The following is a 19625-nucleotide window of genomic DNA, read 5'->3' as shown; positions in this document are numbered from 1 at the left end:
TTTGGAAATTGAATTTTAATTTGTATAACTGAGATTACTCAGCTTTATTTTATCTCTAGTGCTACCCTATTAGTTTTCTCTGGATTTGTAGTGTTGTTATTTGTTATCGAAAGTTGAAAATATTTCATTATTTTTGAAATGTAGCATGAGTCCTTGAAAGACAGCAAATGGAGCAATGAAGTAGAGATGTCTGAAAAAAAGCATGGAGAAGATGAACAATAATGAGGTTGGGAATAAAACCTACTAAAAATAGATAAATTGAAATGTTGTCCCTAAACTAAGTTGAATTTTAAAAAAACGCATAATCAATATTTTGTGTATAGTGTAGATGATAAAATAAAAAATTAACTATTTTACTAACGGGTCATGTCATAAAACTAAAGTCATTCAACATCCAAGCTACCAAAGCTTAATAAAATGATAACATAAATGACCAAAAATGTACAAATATGAAAGGAAAAATGATCAAAACTTAATCCACGTATTATCTACGTGAAATTTATGTATTTTTTATTTTATATATTTATTATATCACATCAGTAAATAACTAAATATTTAACGGTCATTAACTTTTAACTTTTAATGATGACATCTTAATTAAAACAAAACAAATGTATTTTAAGATCCAACCTCAAAACCGATATTAAATCTTCATGAGGCCTATCGGCCCATTCGCATGTCGAATGACCCAATTGTATCGTCATAGAACCGAAAGCCCTCAAAATGGCTTTCGTTTTCCACTCTCTACCGCTCTCAATCTGTTTTGAAGAAGAAGAAACCCCTCTTAAAATATCCAGAGGGAAAGAGAGTTGAAAACCCAGTTTTTTCAATTGAAGAAAGCTAGTGATTGAGGCGTTGGCGTAGAGGAAAATGTTCAGGAACCAGTACGATACAGATGTGACGACATGGAGTCCGGCGGGGCGGTTGTTCCAAGTGGAATACGCGATGGAAGCCGTGAAGCAAGGCTCAGCGGCGATCGGCCTTCGATCTAAGACCCATATCGTTTTGGGTTGCGTCAACAAGGCCAATTCCGAGTTGTCTTCTCACCAGAAGAAGATCTTCAAAGTAGACGACCATATCGGTGTCGCCATCGCTGGTCTCACCGCCGACGGCCGCGTTCTCTCTCGGTATATGAGAAACGAGTGTATTAACTACAGCTTCACGTATGAGTCGCCGCTACCTGTGGGCAGACTTGTCGTCCAACTTGCCGATAAAGCTCAGGTATTTTTCATCTCTTGGAGTGCTAACTTTTTTATAAAAAAATCTTAAAAATGAGCTTCATTTTGACTGTTGCTAAACTGATGGGTAATGCTGATTTTTGGGTTTTCTTTGAGAATGTGCAATTTAAAACCCTAATTAGTGAGTCTCTTCTGAGGCATTGAAGTAAATAGAACTGCAAAATTAAGCACAAAATGATCATTTACTCAACCAGAATATGTTCTTAACAAAGGTTACCTCACAGTTAAAGCTTTTGTATAGGAAACATTGATATATCAAACAATGTGGAATTACAAGTAAACTGACCTCCCATTTGCTTTACTGCTGAACTGATCCATGACTAAATTAATATCCAATGTTCAATTTGGAATAGAGGGAAATGAAATGGGTAATGAGGATTAGTATGATACAAACAGAAAAAAGGGAAAAAGAAAAGTTCAACTGATGGCTTGACTGTTCTTTGCATCAAGTGACTCAGTCAGATAACAATCTCGAGTGTGCTTTTTGCTTCTGAACTAAAACCTCGGGGTGTAGAGCAGGCTATAGACTATTCCATAGACAGGCTGATTTGAAAAGATTGTTGGAGGTTATGAGTGTATTCCAATTACCGTTTTAGTACCTTGTTATGCTTCTGTTAATCAAATGATTGAGAGTATAATCAGTAGAAGTGCAATCGAGGTTTGAACAGGCTAATGGTTTCTCTGCACCCAACTGAGAGAGCTTGGCATACCTTTGTGTGCTCGGTTTTAGCTGTGCTGGTGTTATGTGATCAAGTAGCAATTTTTTTTCAACTTTGTTATGATTACTTGATCTGTATATTTGTTAAAGCTAAAGTTGAGATTGAATGATGTCAAGTCTTTGATGTTGGTTATAGTCGGTGGCCGTAACTTGTGATAGACTACCTATGTTTCCATGTGCCTCTATGATAATAATATAAAAGTTGCGGAAGCCTCTATTTTTCAATCTTTTGCTTTGTTTCCTTACTATTCTATGCTTGGTCACTCGATTTGCCTCTAAATTTTGTATACTAAACATTATCAAGGGCATGACCTTAATTCAATTGCATATTTGGGGGTTACTTTTAACCCCAATTTAAATGAAATGTAGTTGATGCTAAAGATGGCAATTCCGTGTGGAACACCAAACCTACAAACACAATAGTTTTATTTGTTTTGTACAAATTGAAAAGGAAAAATGCTTGTGTTTGGTGGCAGGTGTGCACCCAGCGCTCTTGGAAACGACCTTATGGCGTTGGCCTGTTGGTGGCTGGCCTGGATGAATCTGGGGCTCATCTCTATTACAACTGCCCAAGTGGAAATTACTTTGAGTACCAGGCTTTTGCCATTGGATCCCGCTCCCAAGCTGCAAAGACATACTTGGAACGCAGGTTTGAGAACTTTGCGGATTCCTCTTGGGATGATCTGGTCAAAGATGCTCTTATGGCAATAAGAGAAACCCTGCAAGGAGAAACTCTAAAAAGCTCAATATGTACAGTTGCTGTGGTAGGGGTTGGGGAGCCGTTCCATATTTTGGATCAGGAAACCGTACAACAAATGATCGATGCCTTTGAGGTTGTGGGAGAGCAAGAAGGATCGGCTGCTGAACCCGATGCTGCTGCAGGACAAGAGGCTGCAGCTGAGCAAGGTGCTGCTGCTGCTGATCAGGGTGGTTCTACCGACGAATGTGTGGCCCCAATGGATATTTAGGGATACTTGCCATCAGAGCAGATCCTCGTATTTAGATAAGATTTTCTAGCACCTGCTTGTGGATTGAAGTGAGTTGTGGTAGACATTATTGTGATGGATATTTCTTTCTTTATTTTGCGAACTATCCTTTTACCATTGCTTTAAACATGCAAATGAATTGATATTAAGTTTTACAGTTGTACTCGAGATACAGTCATTGGTGTTAGCACATTTGAGTGTTGTTACTTTAAATCTCTGAAATTTGATGCGGACATGAGCATCTGTTACTGACCAATCTTTGTATCAATGGCACAAAGACACCCACAAACATGGAAAATGTATATTTTGATATACGCTACATCTTAGTTGTAAGAATTCTTGAAGTATAATGATGGGCATTTTAGCAAAGCTGAAGTGAAGATTGTTCCATTGAATGTTGACCTTCTTTTTAGATTTTAAGTATTTAATCATTTACATAATTATCTTATTAAATGAACAGAATTTCGAACGTTTTTGAGTTACGAAAATATTCTGTGAATCTATCCAATACAAGGATAAACCTAAAATTTATTGCTACCCAAGTTAAATTCAAAATGCTTGAATTCAAGAAATAAGTTGTAGCAGGAAATTGGGATGCAATTTGTTTTACATTTGGGCATTTTATTTTATGGCTAAAGCATGCATGATCATTAGCTTTAAAAGTGAAACCCTTGAATTTATTCACCATTGTTTATTTCCGTGGCTGTTCAAATTCGGTTACCCGTATTTTCGGGTAGCCGAAATGCCGATTACTCGAAATTTTCGGGTTACAAAAATTTGCCCCATGACCCATCCCGTAAGAGGCGGGTACCCCTAAGTCAATTATACATAAATTCAGATACCCATATTTTCGGTCACGGTTATCCAGTTAGTATTTATTTTATTTTATTTTTCTAAAAAATTCAACACAGAAAAACATAAAATTTCAAACTTAAAAGTTTATAATACATACCATAAACATAAAATTTATAAATTCAAATAAAATAAAATAAAATAAAATTGTAACTAAATTTAAAATAATTTAAGATTAAAAGAAATAGTTTAAGAAATGATTTAAATGTTAAAGTGAAATAATTTGAAAAATATAGATTTAGAATGTTAGGGTAAAATAATTTTGAATTTAGAAATGAAACATCTAATTTAAAATAAATAATAATAATAAAATAAAAAAAGAGAACCGAGTCAACGGGTGCCCAGTTAAGGGTAATTTTGTGACCTGGACCCGACCTGAAAGCCCCCCAAAATTAATGGGCCAAGTACCCGACCTATACAATCGAGTATTTACCTCTAAAATACATAGTGATTTTATATCGGATCGGCGAATCGACGGGTCAGGAAATTTTAAACACCCCTATTTATCACAATTACCGGAAGCTCTGGGCCTTGAACCACTTATCATCATCTAAGCAAACATAGAAAAAGAAAAAGAAAAATCATCCCTATGCATATAGTTTAACATAACAACAAATTTTCCTTAGATGCCAAATCTCAAGGATTTTGGAACAAATAGAAAGCAACTTGTGAAAACAAAAAATCATTTTCGAGAAGTCTTCATTTCTGGTCAAAGGCTATGCACAAGTTTTTGGCGTGAACTATTCAGACACCTTCGCACCTGTTGCTCGTTTGAACACCATAAGACTTTTACTAGCTATAGTGGCTCAAATGAATTGAAGGTGTATCAACTTGATGTAAAATTAACCTTTTTAAATGACATTTTACATGAAGAAATTTACATTGAGTAGTCTAAAGGCTTTGTGATGAAAGGAGAGGAAGACAAGATGTTTTTTCTCAAGAAAGCTCTCTATAGACTGAAACAAGCTCCAATAGCTTGGTACAACAAAATAAACGATCATTTACTGAGCTTGGGATTTGAAAGAAGCCTATATGAGACTACTCTTTATGTCAAACGTCATGACAATAATGTTTTGATAGTCTCTTTTTATATTGACGATCTCTTGCTAATGGGAAATGATGCACGAATGCTATAGCAATTCAAGCAAGAGATGATGAAGGTTTTTGAAATAACAGATCTCGGGTTGATGTCATTTTTCCTTGGAATGAAAATTAAACAGGCTGAGCATGGAGTACTTATATGTCAGAAGAAGTATGTCAAAGAAATTTTGAAAAAGTTCAAGCTTGAAGATGCAAGGAAGTGAGCACTCCTATGAATAAAAAGGAGAAGCTTTGCAAAGAAGGTGGAGCTGATAAAGTTGATAAAGGATATTTCAGAAGTTTAATTGGTTGATTGATGTATCTTACATCAACACATCCTGATATTTTAAATGATGTAAATATTTTGTCTCGATTTATGCATTGTGCAAGTGAATTGCATCTCAGGGCTACTAAGAGAGTAGTTAGTTATATCAAAGGCACGAGTAATTTTGGTTTCAAATTCACAAGAAACAAGGAGTTCAAGCCTGTTGCCTTTTCTGATAGTGATTAAGGAGGTTCCATTGACAACATGAGGAGTACTTCAGGCTATTGTTTCACTTTTGGATCAGGTGTTTTCTTATGGAGCTCGAAGAAGCAAGAAACTGTGGCTTAGTCCACTATCGAAGCATAGTTTATTGTTGCAGCATCCACTGTTAATCAATCTTTATAGTTGATTTTTTTTATGTGATCTCAATCTTGAACAAAAAAAAAGCACAAAGGTCTTTGTTGATAATCAAGTTGCCATTCCAATTTCCCACAACCTAGTGTTTCATGGAAAGACAAAGCATTTCAACATTAAACTTTTCTTTTTGAGAGAAGTGCAAAAAGAAGGTGATGTTAGTTGATGTGCTTTAGGACTCTTCTATTTTTAGATTTATTTGTTATTTGTGTGTTGCTTAAGTTTAGGAGAAAGTTATTCATGGGTAGTTGCTTAGATTTAGGAACATGTTGTATTATTTGCTAAAGAGAAAATCGCCTCAGTGACCAAAAATGCCTTATAATATATGATTTTATTCAACTTTTTTTGGATTTGCCAAAATGACCAACAAAATCGCAATGCGAAATAAAAATCGCAACGCGATCTCCAGAATCACAAATCAGTTCCCAGAATCGCAATGCAATAGTACAAATTCACATTGCGATTTTCCAGAATCGCAACGCGAATATGAAAATCGCAACGCGAACATATAAATCGCAACGCGATTCTGACTATCGCAACGAGTATCTGTAAAATCGTAACGCGTATCCGTAAATCGCAACGAGAATACGTAAAATTGCAACGCGTATCCGTAAATCGCAACGAGAATACGTAAATCGCAATGCGTATCCGTAAATTGCAACGACAATACGTAAAATCGCAACGCGTATCCGTAAATCGCAACGCGATCGATAATTCGCAACGCGATCTCCGGTATCGCAAATCAGTTTCCAGATTCGCAACGCGATTCTGACTATCGCATTGCGATTTCCCAAATTCGCGTTGCGATTTTCATAATTCGCAACGCGAATACGTAAATCGCAACGCGATTACGTAAATCGCAATGCGAATACGTAAATCGCAATGCGAATCTGTAAATCGCAATGCGAATACGTAAATCGCAATGCGAATACGTAAATCGCAATGCGAATCTGTAAATCGCAATGCGAATACGTAAATCGCAATGCGAATACGTAAATCGCAATGCGAATCTGTAAATCACAATGTGAATCTGTAAATCGCAACGAGATTCTGACTATCGCAATACTGAATTTCAAATTCGCAACTCGATTTCTGAATTCGCAACAGGTTTTAATTTCGCAACACAAATGTTTTGGGTATATAACTACGCAGCAGCAGCAACTCATAACCTAAATCCCTAAATCGCAACTCATTCCATCTTCATCTATCACTCTCTCCGGCGACATCCGTTCCTATATCCAACGACAATCTTCCCCATCCGGCAACAGGTTTTAGTTTCGCAACTCGTTTGTTTAGTAAATTAATTTACAATAATGAAATCATCTAATGTTGATCATGTTTGGATAGATTTGTGTTTGGGAGGGTCATGGGAGAATGTTCATTGTGTTTTACAATATATGCCTTTACCCATGAATCTTCAACTAAAACTGTCATTAAAAAAGTTAACTTATGAAACTCTAATGTTACGTGTTGCAAATAAATTAAATTTAGAGCCCCTAAGTGGATTTAGACTATCTTATCATAGAAATGGTAAAGTTTATTTGTTAACCGACAATGAAGATGTTGAACGATTCATTGCTTACATTAGTGTTTCAAGTGATGATGTTACATTGTATGTTGTTAAACCTAGAAGTAGTGAAGTTGGGTCAGTAGCGGGTAGTAATCAACTAAGTTTTTCAACCCCAGTTTATGGTGCTTAAAATTTAATGGTTCCACCACAATTTCATCACCAAACAAATATTGTTTCACCACATTTCCAATACCAAACACAATCTCAAAACCCACAACCTTTCCCTAATCCAAATCCCAATCAACTTTCAGCACCAAATTCCGGTTTTCGTATTGACCAGTTAGACGATGATGAGCCAACAAAAAAAAATTGTGAATACTAGTCAGTATTCGAAATTTGATCTTGGTCAATACCCGGACTTTGATCTTGGTTAATACTCGGATTTTGATGATTTTTCAGAAGAAGAAACAGACCCTGCGTGTAATGATTTTGATATTGGTCAATACCTGAATTTTGATGATGAAACAGCCGTTGCCGAGGAAGATGTTGTTGATGATAATGAGGAGGAAGTTACGACTGTAAATGAACATGTTGAACATCCATTCTGTAATTCATATAACACTGAAGAAGAAAAAGAAGAAGAAATCCCCAAAGAAAAGTCCCCGAAGAAAATGCCACGGGAGTATAACTGGAATATGCCAGAATTACTTCAGATACTGGAAGAAGAGTTGGTAAAGATAGCAGTTGATTGTTACACAAAAATTAGTCGTATCAAGAAAGATGATTGTTTTGATACAAAGGAATACTTGAAGATAGCTTTGTATACGAAATGTGTGGAAGATGGCTATCAACTAAAAGTTAACAAATCAAGCAAAGATCGTTTCGAAACAAGGTGTATGATTGACAAAACTGTATGTAGCGTATGATTGCAAAGAGGATAAAAGATTGTGAAATGTTACAAGTTAGGAATTTTATTGATAAACATACATGTTCAAGAACCCAAGTTTTTCCTCACCATAGATAGGCAAACAAAAAGGTGTTGGGTGGTTTTCTGGCTGAGTTAATGTTTTTGAATGGTAGGGTATATCGGGGACATGAAATTATGACTGACATGAATGCTCAGTTCAAGATTAGTATCTCATATTCTCAAGCTTGGAGAGCCAAATGTTATGCCTTGGAATTGTTGAGGGGGTTGCCAGAAGCATCGTTTGCCCAACTGCCAGCTTATTGTCACAATTTAAAGCTGAAAAATCCTGGGTCGGTAACTCATATCAAAACAGATAGAGATGGACGCTTTGAGTTGCTGTTTATCGCTATTGGTGTTGCAGTTAGTAAATCAATATAATTTTGTTGACTCATTTTTGTTAGTTACATGCATTTCACATTTAAATGATTATATTTCTTGTGTATATGATTTTGTAGATTTGTTCATTTATTAATTGCATGCGCCCAATTATTATAGTTGACGGAGCACAATTAAAAGGTCGATACATTGGAGTAAACTTATTAGTAGTAGCCATGGATGCTAACAATGGGATATTGCCAATAGCTTACGGGGTTGACAAATCTGAAACCTCTGATTCATGGACATGGTTTATGGGGCATCTTAGGGATTGCATAGGTCCTATTAGCAATCTGACAATCATATTCGATAGGGCAAACTCAATTGACAACGTTGTTAGAAGGTGTTTCCCAGATGCTTTTCATGGACTTTGTGGTGTTCATTTGTATAGAAATCTAAAATCAAGGTCTGCTGGTATAAAAAATCACAAATGGACATACTGGAAGGCTGTAAAAGCTTATCGGGAAGTGGATTTTAATAAGCATATAAACTGTTTAAGACGTGTTTTGCCTCAGTGTGCTCAAACACTAGAAGATGTCGGGTTTGAAAGATGGTCAAGAGCACATCAACTTGGAGCAAGATATGGTTTCATGACGTCTAATAGTTCAGAATCAATTAACGCTCTAAGTCGTCATTCCCGAAAATTACCCATTACTATGTTAATGGAGTTTTTTCGAGCCTCTATTCAACAGTGGTACTACAAGAAAAGAAACCATGCATGTATTATTTCTTTAAATTCGTAACTTATCATATATTTTACTAAGTATTATTTATTTAAATTTACAGGAACATTGGAACATCGTGTTTCACCATGGACAGAAAAAAAGATAACGAAACGTGTTGTGAAGTCAACGTCATGGAGAGTTGAACCATGTTCAAACACTTTGTTTGAAGTACTGGATAATAACTTAAATGGGCTTGTCGATCTAAATGCAAAGACGTGTAGTTGTATGAAATGGAAAACATCTGGTTATCCGTGTGGCCATGTTATAAAAGTTTCTCTTCATCTAAACCAAGATGATTCAAGAGCATACGCTATGGATTGCTACACTACATAAGTATATCGACAGACTTATGACGAGATTGTCTACCCTATTCCACATCCTTCTGAGTGGGACATACCAGATGACTTACAAACAGTTTTGCCACCAGCCATGGACAGCAGGCTACCTGGCCGACCAAAAAGTCACGATCGTATACCGTCTAAGGGTGAAGAGAAGAAGAGATCGACATGTAGTCAGTGCAAGGAAAGTGGTCATACAAGGTTGACATGTGGATCACCAGTGCCATCACAATCATCTTTTCCTCTACCAAAATATGGATCCTCATCGAAATCCCAATCACAACCGGCTTCACCTTTTGGGACTGTTAACTTAGGTGATTTTTAAATGCAAACGTTGTATTATGTGTATATTTATGTGTGAACTTTTAACATTTTCAGTTAGGCATGTATTAGTAACTTGAGTTTGAACATTGCTATGATAAGTTCAGTTGTTATCACTTATTAGACATTTATTTGACTATCGCAACGCGGAAATCGCAACGCGAATATGACTATCGCAACAAGGAAATGACTATCACAATGCGGAATTGACTATCGTAACGCGGAAATGACTATCGCAATGAGAGAATCGCAATGCGAAATGAAAATCGCAACGAGTGAATCGCAATGCGAAAATGAAAATCGCAACGCGAAACTAATTTCGCGTTGCGATTTTCATTTTCGCATTGCGATTCACTCGTTGCGATTTTCATTTCGCATTGCGATTCTCTCGTTGCGATAGTCATTTCCAAGTTGCGATAGTCTGTTTTGCATTCAACATAATACAGATTGAAATTAACAAATCAACTATTACATTTCAATCAATTAAACAAGCACAAATATTATGTACACATCAATTAAACAAATCAACATTTACAAATCATCTTTTACAAATCAATTAAACAATAAAAAAATAATAATGAAATCAACTTTTGCACCCATACATCCATTTCACGCAGCTCACTTCAGGATTAACCTGCAGAAACCAAACATTGAATCAACAACACTTTCTACACATCTAAAACCTACAAACAGCAAATTATTGAATTCTAGCTACTTAACCAAACATTTTCAAACCAAAAAAGAGTAAATATGTTTAACAACACTTGCATTTGACTTACAAATTGTTTATGGACACTTTCATAACGCGGATGCAGGTAGGCAGCGTCTCGCATATATCGCTCTAGCCATAAAATGCCGAAACCACAAGCCTACTGCACCTCTATCTCTATCGGTGGGAGGTAGAAAATGTGTACTTCCTGTCGTCAAACGCTCCAAGCACATGCATACGAGAGGACCACAATCCCCTCTGGCTTCCTTCGTTTGTTGTGGCGCGGTCTTGTCTCTGATAACTGTAACATTGAACTTCTTTGGCTTCTTGTTTCCAGACTTAGTCCAATAATCAATTGCATCCAAGAATTTAGCCAAATGAGAGCTCCATCCCTTAATCATATCTCTCAAATCAGACAATGATATGTAATTTATCATGCTGTCATATACTATTGTCTTTAGGGATGGGAGCTGAAGCTCGACGAGAAGCCAATGAGTACGGTCCAAAACAGGGATAAACACCTGCATCAGAATGTAATAATTCAAATTGCGCACTTATTTATGAACACCTTTAAAATATTTAAACAAATATACTAACCTTATCGACCTCCCACCATGCAGGATAAAGTTTAGCTTGTCCATTAGCCAACACATATGATTCCTGTCGTTGATTCTTCAAGTGAACTATGTGAAAAGACGTCGGCATAATTGTATATCTCGTTTTTTTAATATTTTTCTTCAATTTCCTTACAATTAGAAGACGTGTCACCCATGCATCAATATGATGTTTTACAAAAAAAGACATATATTAGTGAATTACATAAATTTAAAAAAAAATTAATCAAACTGAAATATAAGAAATATAAGACTTACCCCCCATCGAAATAGCCGTTGTTTTCAATCCCTAATAATACACCCCACCAAGACCGTTCAATCAACAAATGCATATCATCGTTGAGTTTGTATATGTCAGCGTAACACCCTTGGTGTAACATCCTCAATACCGGGTTAGTGACCAAATTATAAAGTTTCAGAAATTGGTGATTAAAGTAGGATAATTGAATAGTGCAATGATTTATTGGAAATATGATGAAGGTTATTCAGTAATTATTAAAGGAAATAAAGGGTAAATTGGTCATTTGACCAGAAAGATTTTTTTATCTTTCTTTTAAGGGTTATAAAACACGTGGGATATGAGATAATTATCCAGAGTCTTCTTCTCCAGCTTCTTCTTCTCCCCGTAAGCCTCATTTAAAGGTGAGTTTAATTTAAGCTGTTTAATTCTTGGATTTATAAGTTGATTTTGATTCTTGGAGTATTATATAAGCTTAAGGAAAGCTTATATAAGCTTAAAACATCAAGAAGAGAGAATGAGAAAGGAATTTCTATTAAAATATTAGAAATGAACTTTTGATATAGAAAGGTTTTTGAAATTCTAAGGATGAATTTGACTTGTCAATGGTTAAATTAAGAGATTTGGAGTGATAGAATTGGATTTAGAACATAAAGAAAATTTGGTATGATTCTTGAATCTCATAAAGAAGATAGGATTTTGAGGTTAAAGATGAGTTGCATGGATATAAGTTGGTTCAAGTTATAGTAGTTGAGTTTAATGTCAAAATAGGGGCTTAAAATAGAAGAATTAAGGGAAGAGTTGATGATTTACGTGCTAAAATGTCAGTTCTGGGCAATGTGCATCGATGCACATTCATTGTGCACCGATGCATTGATGATAAATACCAGAAATTGTTTAAGGTGCATCGATGCACATGCAGTGCATCGATGCATGAATTTAAATAGAAAACATCGAATAGGATTTATGCATCGATGCATAAGGAGTGCATCGATGCATCCCCATTAAATACAAACATCGAATAGGATTTATGCATCGATGCATGGTGTAGTGCATCGATGCATACCTTCATTAAAAGATGAAATTGGCTTTTCTTTGAGACTAAGGAGTGATAGTTTCGAATATATCAATCAGTATACTGATAAGTATTAATGTATTATTATGTAGATATAGAATGAAAGCTTGTTCCGGAACAAACTAAGGATTAGGATTGATTCAAACAACGAGGCTCAGGTGAGTGCATATTCAATAGTATATGATGTGCGATGGGAATAAGACTTGCGATGAGTCTATTTCCTGAAGTGTTACACATGAATGCATGATTAAAGGCATGAATTGAATATGCATGTATGTATGCTTGATTATATGGAGTGATCTGTTCTTTTATGTGTTAGGTGAGAAAGTATAAGTGATTACATAAGAAAGGTTATGAATTATATGAGATATAAACTATGTGATCATAGTAAAATATAATTATTATTATATGATAAGTGAAATAAGCTGGATAATATTGATCTATAGGATGAAGTGAGAATAGTACACTAACTAGGAGATTTGAACATAAATGATAAGATGAACATATAAGATAAGCTAGATGGGAAAGATTCATATGTTTAAATAAAACTATAACACAAGGGTTGTATGATAGAAATTTATGAAGCTATATGAGAAGATTATAAGAGTTATATGAAATTGAATTAAGTAAACAAATTAGATTATATATATATATATATATATAAAGAAATAATAGAAGTGAGATATGTTTATAAGTCTGCCCTAGATGAATATGAATATGAATTATAAGAGTGCTATATGATTTATATTAAGATAAATCTTGAGGATATATATATATATAGATATATATGAAATGAAATGAGTTATATGAATACATAATTATGTGATGAAATGGTGGATTACCTGAACATGTGAATATATATATATGTCTAAGAGAAAGCATAAGATTAAGATATAAGCAATGTGACTATAAGTATATATATGTGCTCTCAGTGATATGACTTATAGGTATTTCTATTATAATGTTACATAATATGTTATGTATGTTAAATGAATTATGTGATGGTATAAGAAATGATATGAAATATATATGTGAAAACAAGTATATGTTATGAGATAAGACCTATGACTATAAGCTACGTGAAAGTGTTCTAGGTGTTTCGATATATTATATGAAGTATATGATCTTATGTGAACAAGATATGATAAGTATGTTTACATGAATAAAGGTGATTGGGTGAGAAATGATAGAAATTATATGAAAACATGACACATGTGACATGTGAATTATATGGAAATGATCTACGTGTAAGTGAACTACGTGACTATGTGATAATATGAAAAGAAGCTATGTGATACGTGATATGTGAAAGTAAATTACAAGTTTATGTGAATATTTGAAATGAAATAAATGATAACGCCCATGTTATGTGTCATGAGAGCTAGGGGTATAGTTGGCATGCCAAGAGTCGAGGGTCTACGCGGTCCTTCGGAATATATATATATTCTTTGGAACATGTGTGAAGTCTGGTGAGACACATATATGATCCCTAGCATATGTATATGATTCTTAAGGAATTTTATGTGGTCCTTATGGACATCATTATATGGCACTATGGTGCAATTCTACGCGGTCCTTCGGGATATATATATATTCTGTGGAACATGTGTGAAGTCTTGAAAGACACATACTTGATCCCTAGCATATGCATATGATTCTTAAGGAATTCTATGTGGTCCTTATGGACATTATTATATGGCACTACGGTGCAATTCTACGCGGCACTTCGGTGCAATTATACGAGCTGTGGTGACAGCATTAGTGCACAACCTCTATAGACTCACATATCGATAGTTCTCACAAACGTACATGGGCTAATCCAGAGATATGAACAAATATATGTTAGTGGTATGATAAATGTTATAGAAATGATATGATGTTGTGTGTGTATAGTGTTTGATTGAAAAGGTTAAAGTATGTGATTACATGATAAACTGTTAATGATGAATTATGTGTATGTATGTATTTACTGTAATTAATCTGATATGATTTTATATGATACGAAGAATGCATGGAATTGGTACAACATGATAGAACAGAACATGCATGTATTGATATATGTTATAAAGTGCATTATAAGTTGTTATGCCTCACTAAGTCTTCGACTTAGCGTGTGATTGTTTCACACGTAGGTTTCGAGAAGAGTAAAGAGTAATGCGGAGCAAGACAGGTAGTTCTCCTTACCAAATGTCAGATCAAAAAATATATGTACTGGTTATAGAGTGTAGTTGGCATGTAATCTAAGGATATAAATTGTATGAACTCTGATATATTTTGTAAACGTTTTGAATAAGTTAAATGTTATCAAAGTTTTTTTAATTACTCACTATTTTATACGAATAAATGTTTGAAAAGTCAATGTGACACTTCGGACTCGTATCCGGGTCGGATATGGGTTGGGGTGTTACATTTAATGGTATCAGAGCTAAGGTTTAGCCGATTCTAGGCTTAAACCGAAGTCAAAGGAAGTTTAAAAATGTGTACATGCCAACTAAAGGTGAAAATTTCTGATTTGATAGTGTAAGGAGTATACTGTCTTGCTAATAGAATAAGATTTGTATGAGATAGTAAGAATTGATTATAGAAATTGTCAAAGTAAAGTAAATCGATAACTGACAAATCTGATGGTGATAGCAATTCACCTGCCCTGGCCAGGCAGGATGAAGAGTAGAAACCTCAGAAAGTGTCTATAAGATTAAGGGTTGATTTCAGAAGATTGAAATCATATTAGAATAGTGATAGAAGATCTTCATGGTTTTGAATCGTAAAAACGATATGGATTAGTTTTGTTAGTACATGGATAAGATAGAATATGGTGAACAAGTGTCACCATAAGAGCGTTAAAAGATCAAATGATTCAGTGAGAATTGCAAAAGAGTTCCAGGATAAGTGCATCAGTGACAAGTGTATAAGGTATATGAAGCTAGAGTTTATGAGTTTGATACAGGGGGAAATCGTAATGTGTATGGACAAGAGTACAGTTTGATGAGTAGAGTGAAAGGTTGTGAAGTTAATTTAAATGAAAATGATGCATGCAAGTGATGTGTAGAGGGCTGGTGCCTGGATTTAAAGAAGTGTTGTAGGCGTTGAAATGGGTCCCTTTTCAAAAAGTGGTTATTGTGTTAAGGTTTTGGAGAAAACTCAGAATGATTAAGGGAACTGGTATTTCATAAATTAGCACTACCAAAGAGAGATAGAGATTGTGATTTTCAACTACAAACTTGATTGGAATTGGTGGTATTTCAAGATAAAAGATCAATTGGGGGAATGTCAGACTCATTTAAGTAGTAGAATCTGGTTCTGGATAATTGAATGAAAAGTTAAAGATATATATATATATGAAAGTGGAGGAATGAATTCAGAGTTTTGCTAGAAATTATATAAAGTAAAGAACAAGAAGTATTTTAAATGGATCAAGTGATGTAGATACTGTTTTGCATTCTAGAAGGAAAAAGTTAACGTTGGCTAACAAGAATATGCGATGGGAATGTACGGGAAGTATAAGAATGTAAGATATTGTCGGGATATGATAATCAAATATGGAATGGATCTGGATACAATTGTATATTTGAGTAAAGCTGAGGATTGATAAGAAGAGTTTAAGAATGGGTATATCGATGATCAATTTATAAGACAAAGGAAGTCAGAACGTTTAGTTTGAATAACGAAAAGTACAGGATGTATGAAAATGGAGGTGGAATTGACAAGTTAAATAAACGAATTTTAAGATAATTTCGATTTGAAAGGATGTATGTGTTTGGTTGATTAGGGTTTGTACCCTAGATTGAACATATGTTATTGACTAGCTGTCAGAGTAAAGGTGATAGAGTTATAAGATTGAAGGAAAAGATAAAGTTGAGTTAATTGATTATGATGTGAATTTGAATATAGTTGTATATTCTGAGCAGATAGCTATGATGTAGAAACAGAGATAAGTATTTGCATGGAACCTTCAGGAAGGAAAATACAAGTATAAGAAATGATAAAGAATGAAGTTATGTATAAGAAATGGGTTATCAGAGTAATGAGGATGCAATGAAAATTGGTACATAAAGATGAGTATAAGTGATAAGACAAGAGTATGTGAATATGAAAAGAAAGATATGATTTGTGTATAAGGAATAAATAAAGGAGAAATAGAATAAAGAAAGGAAATGGATTGAGGTTATGAGTTACTGTGTTTATGATAAGTAACAGAAAATAAATGTATAAAAGAAAAAGACAATTGAAGAAATACAGGAAGGAAAAAGTAAGTAAATGAGGTATCATGAGAACAATAGAAGATATGTTCTTATTGATTTGTTAAATGAAAATTCGAGGACGAATTTTCTTTAAAGGAGGGGAGATTTGTAACATCCTCAATACCGGGTTAGTGACCAAATTATAAAGTTTCAGAAATTGGTGATTAAAGTAGGATAATTGAATAGTGCAATGATTTATTGGAAATATGATGAAGGTTATTCAGTAATTATTAAAGGAAATAAAGGGTAAATTGGTCATTTGACCAGAAAGATTTTTTTATCTTTTTAAGGGTTATAAAACACGTGGGATATGAGATAATTATCCAGAGTCTTCTTCTCCAGCTTCTTCTTCTCCCCGTAAGCCTCATTTAAAGGTGAGTTTAATTTAAGCTGTTTAATTCTTGGATTTATAAGTTGATTTTGATTCTTGGAGTATTATATAAGCTTAAGGAAAGCTTATATAAGCTTAAAACATCAAGAAGAGAGAATGAGAAAGGAATTTCTATTAAAAGATTAGAAATGAACTTTTGATATAGAAAGGTTTTTGAAATTCTAAGGATGAATTTGACTTGTCAATGGTTAAATTAAGAGATTTGGAGTGATAGAATTGGATTTAGAACATAAAGAAAATTTGGTATGATTCTTGAATCTCATAAAGAAGATAGGATTTTGAGGTTAAAGATGAGTTGCATGGATATAAGTTGGTTCAAGTTATAGTAGTTGAGTTTAATGTCAAAATAGGGGCTTAAAATAGAAGAATTAAGGGAAGAGTTGATTTACGTGCTAAAATGTCAGTTCTGGGCAATGTGCATCGATGCACATTCATTGTGCACCGATGCATCGATGATAAATACCAGAAATTGTTTAAGGTGCATCGATGCACATGCAGTGCATCGATGCATGAATTTAAATAGAAAACATCGAATAGGATTTATGCATCGATGCATAAGAAGTGCATCGATGCATCCCCATTAAATACAAACATCGAATAGGATTTATGCATCGATGCATGGTGTAGTGCATCGATGCATACCTTCATTAAAAGATGAAATTGGCTTTTCTTTGAGACTAAGGAGTGATATTTTCGAATATATCAATCAGTATACTGATAAGTATTAATGTATTATTATGTAGATATAGAATGAAAGCTTGTTCCGGAACAAACTAAGGATTAGGATTGATTCAAACAACGAGGCCCAGGTGAGTGCATATTCAATAGTATATGATGTGCGATGGGAATAAGACTTGCGATGAGTCTATTTCCTGAAGTGTTACACATGAATGCATGATTAAAGGCATGAATTGAATATGCATGTATGTATGCTTGATTATATGGATTGATCTGTTCTTTTATGTGTTAGGTGAGAAAGTATAAGTGATTACATAAGAAATGTTATGAATTATATGAGATATAAACTATGTGATCATAGTAAAATATAATTATTATTATATGATAAGTGAAATAAGCTGGATAATATTGATCTATAGGATGAAGTGAGAATAGTACACTAACTAGGAGATTTGAACATAAATGATAAGATGAACATATAAGATAAGCTAGATGGGAAAGATTCATATGTTTAAATAAAACTATAACACAGGGGTTGTATGATAGAAATTTATGAAGCTATATGAGAAGATTATAAGAGTTATATGAAATTGAATTAAGTAAACAAATTAGATTATATATATATATATAAAGAAATAATAGAAGTGAGATATGTTTATAAGTCTGCCCTAGATGAATATGAATATGAATTATAAGAGTGCTATATGATTTATATTAAGATAAATCTTGAGGATATATATATATATAGATAGATATGAAATGAAATGAGTTATATGAATACATAATTATGTGATGAAATGGTGGATTACCTGAACATGTAAATATATATATATATATGTCTAAGAGAAAGCATAAGATTAAGATATAAGCAATGTGACTATAAGTATATATGTGTGCTCTAAGTGATATGACTTATAGGTATTTCTATTATAATGTTACATAATATGTTATGTATGTTAAATGAATTATGTGATGGTATAAGAAATGATATGAAATATATATGTGAAAACAAGTATATGTTATGAGATAAGACCTATGACTATAAGCTACGTGAAAGTGTTCTAGGTGTTTCAATATATTATATAAAGTATATGATCTTATGTGAACAAGATATGATAAGTATGTTTACATGAATAAAGGTGATTGGGTGAGAAATTATAGAAATTATATGAAAACATGACATATGTGACATGTGAATTATATGGAAATGATCTACGTGTAAGTGAACTACGTGACTATGTGATAATATGAAAAGAAGCTATGTGATACGTGATATGTGAAAGTGAATTACAAGTTTATGTGAATATTTGAAATGAAATAAATGATAACGCCCATGTTATGTGTCATGAGAGCTAGGGGTATAGTTGGCATGCCAAGAGTCGAGGGTCTACGCGGTCCTTCGGGATATATATATATTCTTTGGAACATGTGTGAAGTCTGGTGAGACACATATATGATCCCTAGCATATGTATATGATTCTTAAGGAATTTTATGTGGTCCTTATGGACATCATTATATGGCACTACGGTGCAATTCTACGCGGTCCTTCGGGATATATATATATTCTGTGGAACATGTGTGAAGTCTTGAAAGACACATACTTGATCCCTAGCATATGTATATGATTCTTAAGGAATTCTATGTGGTCCTTATGGACATTATTATATGGAACTACGGTGCAATTCTACGCGACACTTTGGTGTAATTATACGAGCTGTGGTGACAGCATTAGTGCACAACCTCTATAGACTCACATATCGATAGTTCTCACATACGTACATGGGCTAATCCAGAGATATGAACAAATATATGTTAGTGGTATGATAAATGTTATAGAAATGATATGATGTTGTGTGTGTATAGTGTTTGATTGAAAAGGTTAAAGTATG

The 19625-nt window shown here is 34.0% G+C and overlaps 1 protein-coding gene across 2 annotated transcripts; it reads left to right on the top strand.

Annotated features, from left to right (window-relative positions):
* The first annotated feature begins 702 nt into the window (after positions 1 to 702).
* On the top strand, positions 703 to 3064 carry LOC120126585 (proteasome subunit alpha type-1-B-like). 2 transcript variants are annotated; one of them, XM_039144752.1, is made up of 3 exons: positions 703 to 1221; positions 2433 to 2810; positions 2868 to 3064. In XM_039144752.1, exons 1-3 carry the CDS (start codon positions 871 to 873, stop codon positions 2922 to 2924), a joined length of 786 nt encoding a protein of 261 aa, XP_039000683.1. In that variant the 5' UTR covers positions 703 to 870; the 3' UTR covers positions 2925 to 3064. The 2 variants fall into 2 exon arrangements, with proteins under 2 accessions (XP_039000683.1, XP_039000681.1); XM_039144750.1 differs by having other exon boundaries at positions 2433 to 3064.
* Positions 3065 to 19625: the final 16561 nt, after the last annotated feature.

This window comes from Hibiscus syriacus, unplaced genomic scaffold (assembly GCF_006381635.1).
Source record: "Hibiscus syriacus cultivar Baekdansim isolate YM2019G1 unplaced genomic scaffold, ASM638163v2 tig00110458_pilon, whole genome shotgun sequence".
In the NCBI taxonomy this organism is placed as follows: Eukaryota; Viridiplantae; Streptophyta; class Magnoliopsida; order Malvales; family Malvaceae; genus Hibiscus; species Hibiscus syriacus.
The sequence above is the reverse complement of the archived record's forward strand: the minus strand, read 5'-3'. Positions and strand labels throughout refer to the sequence as shown.

Excerpts from the sequence above, each read along its gene's own strand:
- LOC120126585 (XM_039144750.1), top strand. The coding sequence starts at position 871 with ATGTTCAGGAACCAGTACGATACAGATGTGACGACATGGAGTCCGGCG. Across the intron at positions 1,222-2,432 it reads AACTTGCCGATAAAGCTCAG|GTGTGCACCCAGCGCTCTTG; the intron begins GTATTTTTCATC and ends GTTTGGTGGCAG.